This window comes from Macrobrachium nipponense, chromosome 5, assembly GCF_015104395.2.
Source record: "Macrobrachium nipponense isolate FS-2020 chromosome 5, ASM1510439v2, whole genome shotgun sequence".
Lineage (NCBI taxonomy): Eukaryota > Metazoa > Arthropoda > Malacostraca > Decapoda > Palaemonidae > Macrobrachium > Macrobrachium nipponense.
The window spans coordinates 52742339-52756927 of NC_061107.1; the positions used below are offsets into that span (position 1 = coordinate 52742339).

Consider the following 14589-nt stretch of genomic DNA (forward strand, 5'->3'; position numbering starts at 1 on the left):
CTCCGCTCGGGGCCCCCCCAAGGTAAGTGCTTCTCTCGCTCAGGTTATCGCTGACGACCGACCTGAGTCCCTTCGGGGGGGTGTGGAGAGGGGCCTCTCAGGCCTTAGGTTGGTGGGTGTTGCTTCTCAGCCAACCTCACTTCGGAGTTGGCGATAGTCCGGGCGCGCTCGGCTCCTCTCGCCCCTCTGAGTGTGTTCACCCTCCCGCCTTAGACATTCCCTCCCCGCATATGGTGGGTTTGCATTCCGGCCTTACCAGCAATCGTCGTGGGTTTTGTTTTCGGGAGGTTGTACCTCCGTAGGCGGAGATAATAGTTTTTGATTGTTTACTTTTTTGTTTCATTTAATTACGTACATTGAACCCCCAGGTTCATTGCCGCCCAGGATTGCCCGTTGCTAGTGCCTTTGTATTTCATTCTCCCTGATCGGGTAGCTTCAATAGGTTCCGGGATACCCGGAATGTATTGTCCTCCCGGCTACTACGGTCCCGGGTTGATTAATATGCTCTTAGCACGGGTTCCCGGGATGGATATGTCTCTTTAGTCCAGGTCACTCTGCCACATTATCATGTTACCTTGAGCGTTTCATACCTTACTACATAGCGATACTCATGTATCATTACACATTTACAGGACACCCAATGTCTGGTTGCCGGCTGTAATGCCGTCCTCCAGGATCCTTGCGGGCACGACGTTTGCTGGGGCCATGCCCCCTGCGCTGTGCTGATAGAGGACTCCGTAGTGTGGCATAACGAGAACTGTTTTGCCAGCTACAAGATGGTAGATCGGGTTACTTCTTCGGTAAGTTACCCCTTCCCTGTGCTTCTACTTTTAATGTGGTCTTTGTGATAGTATGATATCTTAATGAACTTATAGCCTATCGTATCCGATAATATAGTAAGTTAAGTTCGAGGTTAACGTATTTCGTTTCTTACAGGCGGAGCAGTCTGCTAGGGATGCTGCTCTCTCCACCCTCAAGGTTTGGGTAGGAGGCTTTGGGCGGAACATTGGGAAGGCAAAGCCTTACATCCTTTCCCAGGACATGGCGGCTTTAATCTTCCCGGCAGGAAAACATACCGCCTACGTGGACCCAAAGGTTACAGCTCCAATAATTGAAACTATTCAGGAACTGGTATCTCAACAACAAGACGACGAGTTACCGGAGCTTGTGTTGGAAGGAGTGCCACTTCCGGTTACAGAAGATGTGCCCATTACACCGGATATGGGTATTGGTAAGAGCGTTGATGAGGCTAGCCTTCTAAGTCCTCAGGGTCATTCCTTGAGTACGTCTAACTCTTCCACTCCTTCTTCTTCTAAATCATTTCAAGGTTTCACCAAGGGATTGCCTCCTTCTAGGTCACAACCCTCCTCGGTGATACCTAAAGTAAAGAAACTTCAGTCAAAAACACTGAAGAGCTTCAGTACCAAAAACATCTTATGACAACCTTCCTAAAAGGGTCCTGGCATCCCATACCGGAGGTACTAGACCCAGACAGAAGTCCCTGTCAAAGTCCTCAAATCCAAGGTCACAGGAGGGGAAATCTTACCATTCCCCTTCGAGCCCCTTAACATCAACTTCTAAGGGCCTGATACCTCATAAGGTACCAAAGGAGAAGGGGGATTCCTCTCCCGCTGGGCAGGATCTGTTCAATACGAATATATTAAAACAGGTCAATAGCCTAGGAACTTTGGTCAATACAGTTACGGCAAGGTTTGAGGAGGTGATTAAGAGACTGGGTACTCAGGAGTCTCTAATTGCAGGTCTTCAGCAGGGTGCAGCAGGTTCGGCCCATCCTAGTAACATAGTGCAAGGCCAGAGTATGCCGGACGGTTCCACTCTCCCTCCCTTTCATCCAAGTAACCCTTGGAGGGTAGCGAACTTCGCTCCGCTCATCAATGGGATGTTAACAATAGAAGTCTGCGGTACCCAGAGACTCGAGGACTTCGAGTTCTTCCCCGCAGACTTGCAGCCCCCTTTTATTGGCTATGTTCGGCTTACGGAGGCTGCTCTTGTTAGGGAGGATAAGGTTCCAAAGGAAACAGTCATCCTTTCCAGGGACCAGGCCTAACAGACATGGGTTCGCAGTTTGGAAGAGTGGAACTGCGCAAACACTAGAATGACGGCCTTTAAGAGCCCGTTCACTATGTTCACGACAGATGAGGGAAACCCGTTACCTTTTACAACTAAGGTGGCGGAGCTTACTCTTCAAGCAGTGACGCGTGATGAGGCCATGCCCCAGCTTAGGGAAACAGATCCTACATCACTGCTTCTTCCAGGCAAGGAGGATTTGTGGATAGATCTGCCGGCAACCTTCTCTGTGGGAAGCTTAAGCCGGATTGTGCAATCACTATGTTCAGTGAACGCCTTCCTAGGCTATCGGATGCTCTGATTCAAACAGAGTTCGATGCTAGGTCATGTCTTGCAAGGTCTCTTAACTCATTAGTGATGACCGAGACGGCGGCTCTTGAGTACGCACAAGAGCCACTGTTTAAGGTTATCGCAAAGTCATTACTGTTGAGCATGCAAAGCGATCTGTATGATTTTGTGGTGGCTAGGAGGAATTGAAGGAAGCATGTCCTATCCGAAGTTACGATTAGGCATGAACCGAACAAGCTTCTGGTTTCTTCAATTTGAGGCGCAGATCTGTTTCCGACCTCAGTGGTCAACGAGGTTCAGCATGAGGCAGCACGCCTGAACCAAAGCATCAGGTTACGCTGGGGTATTCCATTTATTTAAAAGGCGGAAACCGGGAAGTCCTTTTCCTCCTCGGGTTCGAAGCCAAGAAAGAAACAAAGGAAATTCCAATCTTTCCAGGTACCTCATCAACAAGCTTTAGTCCAGGCTGTACCAGTACAGCAAGTACCACAGCCTTCGACCTCCAAGGCACAGCCTCAGCAACAATTTGTTCTGTTTGCTTCGTCTCCTAACCAGCAAGCTCCAACCCCGTATGCGGTGTCGCCTGCCTTTAACCCAACCTATGAGAGTCGGGCATTTCAGCCTTTTAACAGGTTTGGGAGAGGTGGCAGGGCAAGAGGTTCCTTTCGTCAACGTGCCGGAAGTAGAGCCTCCGGCTGAGCTAAGAGGTACAAAGACAGGTAGGGGGACAAGACCCTCATCCTCTCAATGAGGATTCAAAGGTAGGAGGCAGGCTGTACCACTTCGTCATCGTTGGGGGTTCAGCAATTGGGCAAAAAGCATAGTATCCAGAGGCCTAGGCTGGAGTTGGCTCGAAGGTCCTCCTCCACCCAACACCTTCTATCAGGAGCCAACACAGGAGTTGGTAAACTACTCCCAGGACCTTCTCCAAAAGGGAGCAGTGTTGAGGACCAGGAATTTGAAGTTCCAGGGACGCTTGTTCAGTGTTCCGAAGAAAGGCACCGACAAGAGAAGGGTGATCTTAGACTTGTCCCATTTAAACTTGTACATTCGTTGCGACAAGTTCAAAATGCTGACCATCTCTCAGGTGCGGACCTTACTTCCCCGTGGGGCCGTCACCACCTCTATAGATCTTACAGACGCCTACTATCATGTCCCGATAGCTTGGCACTTCCGTCCGTTCCTAGGCTTCAAATTAGGGAAGGAAGCCTTCTCCTTCAAAGTAATGCCCTTCGGGCTCAATATAGCCTCAAGGATTTTTACGAAGCTAGCGGAGTCGGTGGTGCAGGAGCTAAGGTCTCAGGGTATAATAGTAGTAGCGTATCTGGACGATTGGCTAGTGTGGGAGATGGACAAGGACAAGTGTATGAAAGCCACGGAAAAAGTCATGACTTTCCTAGAACACCTAGGGTTCAAGATCAACAGGGGCAAGTCCCGCCTGACTCCAGAGTCAAGGTTCCAGTGGCTAGGTATCCAATGGGACTTGGATTCGCATACTCTTTCCATTCCATCGGCAGAGAGAAAGGAGATTGCAAAGGCGACAAGGCAATTCTTGAAATCCAAAAAGACGTCCAGGAGAAGCCAGGAGAGGATCTTAGGCTCTCTCCAGTTTGCATCCGTGACAGACGTCCTGCTGAAGGCCAAGCTCAAGGATATCAATCGAGTTTGGCGTTCGAAGGCCAATGCAAGGTTCCGGGACAAGCTTGCTCCGATGCCAGCGATTCTGAAGAAACGTCTTCGGCCTTGGTCGAAGGCAGCAAACTTGGCGAAGGAAATTCTGCAGGAGTTTCCTCCCCCGTCCTTAGTGGTGCACATGGATGCGTCACTGACAGGTTGGGGGGGATACTCGCAGTACGAGAAGGTTCAGGGGACGTGGTCGACTCAGTTCCAGAAGCTCCACATCAACGTCCTGGAGGCTATGGCTGTGTTTCTTACGCTGAAGACACTTCGCCCGCCAAAGAGGACACATATCAGATTGGTTCTCGACAGTGCAGTAGTAGTGCACTGCATAAACAGAGGCGGTTCAAAATCAAGCCATGTGAACCACGTGATGATAGCAATCTTTTCTCTAGCAGCCAAGGACACCTGGCATCTATCAGCTACTCACCTAGCAGGAGTTCAGAACGTAGTAGCGGATGCACTTTCTCGCTCAGTTCCACTGGAATCAGAATGGTCACTGGACTGGAAGTCCTTCAAGAGGGTTTGCAGCATAGTACCGGGTCTGGAAGTGGATCTGTTTGCTACAGAGGCGAACCACAAGCTCCCATGTTACGTGGCCCCCAACCTGGACCCTCTGGCCTACGCTACAGACGCTCTGACCATAGATTGGAACCAGTGGCAGAAAATTTACTTGTTTCCTCCATTGAACCTTCTCCTGAAGGCTCTGAACAAGTTGAGGTCATACACGGGATAAGTTGAAATATTGTGCTAGACTTCCCGTTTGTTGCAAAATGAAGGTAATTAATTGAATAATACTAGACTGTAAGTGTTGTAGCTTACAATTGCAGTTTTTTACCATTTCAGTTGAGTTAAAGTTGACCGAAGGACGAATTTTTTCTATTTATCGTTATTTATATGAAAATATTTCGAAACTGATAAAAGCTACAACCATAGGTTGTTTTTAGTTGTATTCTACATGAAATTGTGCACATTTTCATATATAAAACTTTATGTAACGGCTAATTTAAAATGTTGCAAACATTACGACAATCGGACGAAAAAATTTATGATTTTTCGGAAGAGTTACCGAGCGGATGTAAGGAAAAAATTTACTTCATAAATTCACCATAAATCGAAATATTGTGTTAGAGACTTCCAATTTGTTGAAAAATATATGTAAATGATTGAATATTACTAGAATGTAATAGTTTTAGCTTACAATTGCGTTTTTCGACCATTTCAGTCGAGTCAAATTTGACCGAAGGTTGAAATTTTGGCACTTATCATTATTTATATGAAAATATTTCAAAACTGATAAAAGCTACAACCATGGGTTGTTTTTAGTTGTATTCTACATGAAATTGCACACATTTCCATATATAAAACTTTATGTAACAGCTAATTTAAAATGGTGCAAACATTAGGACAATCGCACGAAAAAAATTTATTATTTTTTCGGAAGAGTTACCGCGTGGACATAAGGAAAAAGTTTTTTTCATAAATTCATAATAAATCGAAATATTGTGCTAGAGACTTCCAATATGTTGCAAAATGAAGGTAAATGATTGAATATTACTAGAATATAAGAGTTTTAGCTTACAATTGCGTTTTTCGACCATTTCGGTAGAGTCAAAGTTGACCGAAGGTTGAAATTTTGGCACTTATGGTTATTTATATAAAAATATTTCAAAACTGATAAAAGCTATAATCATGATTGGTTTTTTTGTTGTATTCTACATGAAATTGCGCGCATTTTTATATATAATACTCCAGGTAACGGCTTATTTAAAATGGTGCAAAAATTATGTCAAAGTGATGAAATAATTTCTGAGATGTGTTGCTGATACTTTTTAGTGCGATAAGGAAGAAATATGCGCTTGCGCGCCTGCGTAACGATTGTAAACAAAACAACGCCTTGATCCGTGAGCTCCCAGCATCCCCCAAGGCGCGTGATTCAAAAGTTTTCACCTAGTAGGCCTATAACTATTTTTCCGCGAATTTTTAAAAAAACTTTTTTATATCGACGTTACCATCCGTCCAATCGGCACCCAACAGACAACTTATATCAATGTTTAATACGTCCAATTGGTGTTAAAGGGTTATAAGGGGTAAGAGGACTGTTATGCAACCTCTTTCTTCTCTGATTTCTAAAGGTTATCCCATGACTCTGAAGTTCATATCAATACTTACTTCAATAAAGCCTTAATTGTAACTAAAAAAAAAAAAAAATAGTATAAAAAAATTTTTCAATGCCATCATCTGAAGACTTCAGGGGCAATGTGAGAATTCCTGTGAGAGCTATGGAACTACCTAATAGAATTGCAAACAATAATATTTCAAAAATTTGCTTGGGTTCTCATTTTTTTTCATCAACTACCAGTTTTCTGTCCAAAAATTGCTAACCCTCCTCTATCAAAAATAGTTCAAATTAAATATATACTAACCCTGTACATTTTTTCTTAGCTTATAGTGTCATTACATCATATTTGACAACTGAATTCCCTTAATTCCCAAAATATTAAAATGCTAGCACACTGTATTTCAGCAACAATACCAGATATAGTATAATTTAGAAAACAGACTAACAAAATAAAATGTGTGGATAGATTTATTGTCCCTAAGCTTGATTTTTTAATGAAAATAAAAACTAATGCTATAAACAGATTTTCAGAAAAGTCTTCCCCTACTGCACCTTCCTTGAATCTTCCTCCTAAGGAGCTTCTTGTAATTTCAAGACAACAACAAGCTTTCCCAAATTTCCTGTTTTTATAAGTAGTTCCTTCCCTATAATACTTTCTTATATGGGATTAGAAGTAAAGAACAAAATTCAGCATGAAACATAAAGGCCTTGGCAGCCTGTCTGTAACATGCAGGACAATAACTCAGGATATCTGCGCTCCTCTTCTGAAAGGTTCCTCCAGATGTATGCAAGGCTTCCCTACAATATTTAGAATATTGCTTCCTCTCACTTTTGTTCACCCTTACAATTTGTTTCAATACAAAGGCCAGTTTATTCTTATATGGCTATTTAGTTTAATAAGTAATCACTGCTAAAACTATGTATTTTAATGATTTTACTACACAATTTTTAAAAACTATTTATGAGAAACATTAAGAACTATACGCAAGTTGCACTGTATTTACAACTACAGACCTTATACAAAATTTACAAGCAAATGATTTTAGAGTACCTCTAAGACATCTGCAACAGAATCAGGAAGGTTGAACTCTCTCACAACCCGTAAGCGTACTTGTCGTCTAAGCATCCGTCGATCACCAAACAACAATGATGCTGCTCTCTGGTAACCTGGTGTGGAAACTAACTCTCTCTCTCGTCGCACCATTGCCAGCACTATTCCAGAAAAAAAAAAAATTTAGTTTTGAAGGACAACAGCAAACTACTTACTAAAATGACTGTCAAAAAATACAGTAACCAAAACTGCAATAGCTATTCTCTTTTGCATATTTACTTTGTATCTTAAATATACTATCTGGATCCTTCAGTTAAAACATGCCAACTATACCTGGACTGGGAAAAAAATGCATTACTACCATTTTTCCAGTAATGACATCAGGTAAACAGATCTCATTTGTTAATTTGAGTATATAACTCAATACTGATATGCACTATAATAAAAAAACTACAAGTTTCATGTCACAGACATTCAGCCATCAAGTATAAATATAAATAATGCTGACCCTTTTCATAAACGAGGGTCAGGTTCCCAGAAACACAACAAATATAAAACTTGTACAAATGTGTAGTGGCTGCCTTTCTCCATAAGCTAATGCCTACCTACCAAAGGCTACACTGTAAGTGCAGTTCATACTCTACAAATACTAACATTGTTATTAAGCACTCAAAAGTGTTTGAAATTAAACAATACATTTTAAAAACATTAAAATATTTTTAGCAAAACCACCTCTCAACACCAAAATTTACTGGCTAGGAAAAATTCTTTTACCTTTAATTACAGACTAGACTATATACTTCTTTAAACGCTAATTATATTCTTTCATATTCCATAACGTATAATGTTCTGTTGTCAGTATGGAATATTTTCAACAGCATCATCAAATTAAATATTTTACCATAATAACCTGTAAACACCAAATATCAACAGTGAAGGGGCTTACCTAAAATGTTTTTCAAGTACTTTACACTTAGTGTGCTCTACATGCAAAGCTAATTCATGTTTTGCATTTTGGAACCCCTGGGACTTGAGCTCCTGGGATTCTTAAAAAATGTATTTTAAACATATTTTCAAGTTTGTACGAATTAACATGTGTAAGTTAAAGGCAGACTGTACTTATTCATATTCTTTCCAGAATAGTAGTATATGTGCTGACCTGTGGATTGACGATGTTAGCCATTCTTGCTCTTACTTCAAAATAGTCAAGGCACTCCTCGGTTCTTTCAGCCAAGATATATCTAAAATAATGCGTATCATGGTTCTTTTTAAAGGCAGCACGCTTTCTTTACAGCTGACATCATGGAGTTCTTTCATGCACTCATCAAGGGAATCTTCCCAACATTTCACCAACATATGTACTTGTGGCTCACTTATAAGCTTTCCATGTTTAGATGGCCATACACTGAGAGTAAAAACCAATTCCAGGAAATGGATAAGAAGGCCTTATCCAAGTTTATGCAAAGCTGATAGTACATTTCAAAGAGCTTCAGGAAGCCAAAGTCAATATCAGTAGAGGTAACATATCCCTAATGTTCTTTTTCATTATTCTTTTTATTTCAATAATCTGTTGGTCTTTGAATTACGAATCTGAATTACTACTTGAAGTTGGGGTGGAATGGAGGAAAGCATGACTGTAAATGTTATCAAGATATATGGGTTTCATAAAAGGAAAATGAGAAGTGTGTGTAAATAGTAAATGTATGACCAGTGGGGTATGATTAGAAGCTCAGATGAAGTGAGGATATAAAATTCCATGAGGGCATACCTGTTATGACCAAGGATTGATGGCTGATAATCCACATGTCAGCAAAAGGAAGAGATCTGGATATTCCAAGTTTGGCTAAAAAATTTTGAAGCTTTCATTTCTGAAAAGTTTCATACTGCCTGGGGTGCAAGCCACAAAGTTAAAACCTAACTCTTGAGGGCACAGAACCTTCTTTCCCTCCCCAGACCCCCAACCAGAGGACAGTCACCCTTGCACCTACTCAAGTGGACAAACCACCATTTGAATTCATAGGTAGAGCAGGAGAGCAGTGAACTGAATTTGAAGACCAAATTAGGTTAAGACATCAGAGTCCTACTGCTGTAGCTTGACATCACATACAGCTGCAACAGCTGTAGTACTACTTCGTTCCCTAGGCATGACATTCTCGCTGCTATGTTGCAGACCTTCACATGAGACTACTGTATTACCTAATTGATTCTGATATTTTTTTAATAATGAGACTATCACCTATTTGAATCTAATAAAAATTTTGAAATGTGCTTTTAAAATCTTATCAGAACAGAACTTCCATGTATACAACCCTTTATCACCACTACCATAATCACTTGAAGTTCAGTGTTGAAATTCACAGTCACCCTAAGAGAGTGAAGCCAGGATTGTCAATCTAAAATCACAGGTATGCAAATTGCAATTTTACACTGAGTAAAAATATTACGGATACAAGCAGTTCCGGGCTATCGGCAGACTCAGTTAATGGTGATCGGTTTCATGGCAATCTATGGTGCCATAACCGGCCAAGTTTCAGTTATGGTGCTGATAATAGTGTTATGGCACCATAACATATACCTAACAGAGGCACCATTAACCATAATTTGGCGCCATAAATCGTCAAGTTTCAGTGAATGGCAGTTTTCGCTTATGAGCATCCCACCGAGAATGGAGCGCCTGCCGATAACCAGGGACTGCCTGTACAGAAAAGGGTTATGGGAATTTAAAGTTTATAGAAATTCTTTCTATCCACTGGGTGTATTACCCACTTCTCAATAAACTGCTTGATGTGAAGCTTGTTGTAAGACCATTTGGGAGATATGCTTTCTTAGTAAGAAAGTTGTTAGTCATATCTGAGAAGCATCAAGTACAATGCATACCTTCAATGTGACTAAAATGTAACGAGCAATAGCTTATTGCTTCTTGAGTATGTCTTTGAGTATTGCCTTTATGAACTAATATCATGTTGCATTATTTTTGCAGGGACATGTAATTCTTTGTTGAGACTGTGCTTTTGGTTATTTCCAAAACCACAAATCACTGAGCTAATTCAATTCAAGGCTGTACAGCACAGAAGTTTGATTATACTTTACAGTCAAACCCTGCTGATTCACAGTTCAGCACTCGTGGCTTCAGTCATTCACTGATTTTTCAGTGGAACATATACTACATAGTATTAACATTATTCGTGTAAAATTCGCATATTTGCAGAATTTGTTTCAAAGAACACTTACTGTATTTTCCTATTCTCAAGACTAAATGTTTGAAAATAATAGTTCAAGGTACATTTGGTGTTCATACTATTAAAATATGCAGTTATAAGCAATTTTGAGGGGGTCTTTGGTGATTGAACTATGCAGTTATAAAATTGTATTAAGAGGGAGTTTTGGTATTCGGGGGTGGGGTGTGGTACACGGTGACCAGACAATTTGCTGTAAACAAATTTGCTGTGTGGATATTTTGCTGCAAGGACATTTGCTGAAAAGCTCAAGAAGAGATGAATAAAAAATAAAAATAAACAAGGCATGATCTGACCTCTAGCTTACTTAGGACTCATGCAAGATTTTCCCTTCATGCATAAGTTGTAAACATTATACTATACAGGCAGTCCCCGGGTTATGAGAGACCTTTTCTTCCTTTTGTCTCCATCTTCTAGTATTTCTTGATAAACTTGATGATGGCATAAAAGAACGTCCTTCATCCTCTTAATTCCCCACGTGAAGCGAACTGGGATTTAAGTGCATTTTCTTTCATATTTGCTATTGCTTCTTGTATTTTAGGTTGGTTAGGATTCACTGGATGTGTATGATCATTTACAAATAGACATCACCTCACTATTCAGTATAGTATGAACCGTTACTTTCCATTTTGTATCACTGCACTTCCAATAGACCTTGCCTCCATATTTACTTTCTTGCCTATACAGTGAACCCTCTTTGCAGACTATGGATTTGCAGACTCGAGTATTCATGGATTTCTCTCTGGAACAAATACCCCCATAATTCGCTGAAAATTCACCTATTTGCTATATTTTTCAATAAGAACTATCTACAAATTCCTGTTTTTTATAACAATTTCATCATAAAATGCACTTTTTATGATAAAACTATAAAAAAATCAGGTTTAAACTACTCGCAGATTCTAGCTAATCTGGATGGGGGGAGACACTGTACTATACTATATAAAGTTAGAGTCATCTACAAGCTTATCACAACTTCTGCTGCTTTTAATAGTGTAAGGCATCATACGGGTTAGGTTCCAACTTTTAAAGAAAAATAATGTAAATAATGTAAACAGTCAAGGTAACTTCTGAAAATAAGCTTTTTGACTTTGAATTTTCTAGATACGCTTATCTTTTAAATAATTTTTAAACAGCCTTTCAGCTTTTAAATTCTCATTATGGCAAAATGTCACTGTGGCAAAATATCTAAACGGCAAATTGTCTTTTGGAAAATAGTCTTACAGCAAATTGTCCTAGATCCGTGGTATGTATACCCCACAAAATACCAGGGGACAACTGTTTGTTGCTTTCCAAATAGATATGCATTTTTTTCTTATGTACCCTTATGCTATGGAGGGAGGATAAGTCTTTAATGTTAAAAAATACTTGTGATAGTAATTTTACTGGTTTTCCCATTAAGTACTGTCCTAGATTTTGAAACAGTGATCATACTGATATTGATATTCTTTGAGAATGCTAAAAGATATTGATATTCTTTGAGAATGCTAGAAGTGAATTATCATGACCATATCTTTTTGCTCAAGTTTTTTTAGCTGATGGAGTCTTGTGATACTTTACATCCATCAATTTCCTACTTGCTATTTAACATTTTGATCTCACAGGAAAATTGCTATATATGAGAGACAAAGTAAAAACTGTAAGTCTGCCATAAACTGGCATTTCACCTTAACTGGGATCTCAGCTTGAAAAGTTTTTTGCTGACACTGCTATTATATAAATTTTGAAAATTTTGAAATTTATTTAAACTTCACAAAAAGCTCACTACCCTATAAACATAATGACTGTATATCCCATATTCCACAGCTAATAAATGTTTTCTTGATTACCTTCAAGCAACTTGACTTCTGCACTTCCTTTACAATATTGCCACATTCTCAAATTTATACCTATAACAGATAGTTCAAATAATAATTCTACATACACATACTATGTGAATGTAAAGCTTGCCACCAAAATTCAACACAATAAAGCTGTACACAATGTGATCAGTGAGTGCAAAATTAATTTCCTTTTATTAAATCCGTGCATTTTTTCCAAAGCTGCTAAGTATCAAGTACTAAACACCTCCACAGATGAGCGATAATTACTTACAACACCCATACCCACAGGTCTCAGAAGGTGGACAAGTTGGTGGTGAAGGCTCTGCTTCATATAGGGCAGGAAAGTTATGTAATGGGAATATTTCTTGACTTTCCTTTCGGTCTGCTACTGGCATATCACATAAAATTATACTATTTTAGAAATATGTACACATATCAATGCATAACCTACAAGAAAACTGAGATTACCTTAAGATACCAACAATATCAAATACACTACACCTTGATAAATTCATAAATTAAATGCAACTGAGAAAAAATACAGTTCAAAGTAATCTACATCACTGGCAAACTTCAATACAATTTTGGTGTCTTGTCCAATTTCTTTAGATATTCTATTTGACCATGAATTTTTATAATAAAATACAGGTTTTAATTATACTTTACCTGTAATTATATAGCTAAGAGCTTCCCTCACCCAGCAGGTAAAAAACCTGAAATTCGCAGGTCGCCTATTTTCAAGTTTTGTTTTGGTTAGGTAACACCAGCCACCCACCCTCTTTCGGGGAAAGAGAGGAACAACTTGGCAAAGGCAAAGAGCTCAGTTTGTTTTATGCCTATCAATATGAATCCATGCTAGGGGTTGGAAGGTGGGCTCCTATTATATAATTACCGAGTAAGTATAATTAAAACATTATTTTATTATATTATAAAAATGTCATTTTTAATTATGTAACTTACCCAGTAATTATATGGGTGATTCTCACATTCAGGGAAGGTGGAAAGCATGGCTATTTATTCCACAAAATTTATATTAATATAAACAGATCAAGCATAGAAAGCTTTGCCAATATTAAGGGAATCATTCCTTCAATGGCCAGAAGGGGCCACTAGAATCAGTAAGATATTGCTATGCAAAAGGAGCTTGTTTAACACTTGCCTTATCAAGTTGAGTGGGGGAAAGGCATACAGATCCTTGTTCAATCAGTCCAAAAGATAAGCATCGACTGCCCAAGCCTGTGGGTCTGGAACTGGCAAACAAAACAGATGGAGATGATGGTTTCAAAATGTGGCTAACAAGTCAACCCTTGGATCACCCAACAGTTTCCAAAGGTCCAGGCAGACCAGAGGATCCAAGGTCCATTCCGTCAAAAGGGCAAAAGGACCTGCTTCTGATGACTTACCTCATCAGCTAAAATGTTGAGCTTCCCCTGAACGAATCTGGTGGCTAACCATGTATTGTTCTGGTCTGCCCAGAGGAGGAGGTCTCTTGCTGCCTCGTACAGAGAGAAAGATCAAGTCTCCCCCTCCCCCTTCCTTTCTTGCGTACAAGAGTGGTTGTGTCGTCTGCATAAACTGCTATACAGTGTTCCCCTTGTATTCGTGGGGGGATGGGTACCAGACCCCCGTGAATAGCTAGAACCCGCAAATAGTTGAAACCCCCATAAAAATACTTAAAACTGCCTATGTATTTTGTTAGTTCAAACTCAAGAAAAACCCAATAAAAATTTTTATACCTGTTTTTTTTTATAGTTTTATCACTTAGTGTATTTTATGATGAAACTGATAAAAATCACAGGACTTTTGGAGATATTTCTCATAGAAAAATGCTGCAAATATTTTCCGTGAATAATTGGTGTATGCGTTCCCGAGAGAAATCCGCGAATACATGGGTCGGCGAATCCAGTCCACAAATACCGGGAGTTCACTGTAGTTTTGCTCTTCACCTCTGTTGCAAAGGACTGAAGGCCCAAATTTATTGCCTTTAGCTCCTTCACATTTATGTGTAAGGACTTTTGCTCTGGGAACCAAATTCCTGACACTTCATTCCTCTCTAAAAGAGCTCCCCACCCCAGGTCCGATGCATCCGAGTAGTAGTTCAGGCTGAGGCTCAACTGAGAGAAAGACCTGCCTTCCAACAGCCTCTCCTCTAGGGTTCCACCAAAGGAGGTCTTCCTTTACTTCCCAAGTTACTGGAAACACATGCGTCTGGAAGCACTTACCTGTTCCAGCTCATTTTCAAAAAGAACTGCAGGGGTCCGAGATGTAGCCTGCCGAGAGACGAACTGCTCCATTGAAAATAAA

At 40.1% G+C, this 14589-nt stretch overlaps 1 protein-coding gene and 1 long non-coding RNA gene across 4 annotated transcripts in view; one reads left to right on the top strand and one right to left on the bottom strand.

Annotated features, from left to right (window-relative positions):
* LOC135215301 (uncharacterized) overlaps positions 1-14589 on the top strand; it is a 61861-nt gene that overhangs the window by 42309 nt on the left and 4963 nt on the right. The gene's annotated exons all lie outside the window — the stretch shown is intronic.
* LOC135215300 (BTB/POZ domain-containing protein 7-like) overlaps positions 1-14589 on the bottom strand; it is a 295047-nt gene that overhangs the window by 21588 nt on the left and 258870 nt on the right. For all 3 annotated transcript variants that reach the window (XM_064249859.1, XM_064249857.1, XM_064249858.1), the window contains exon 11: positions 7227-7387. In XM_064249859.1, the coding sequence (XP_064105929.1) occupies positions 7227-7387 (161 nt within the window). The remainder of the gene's footprint in view (positions 1-7226; positions 7388-14589) is intronic.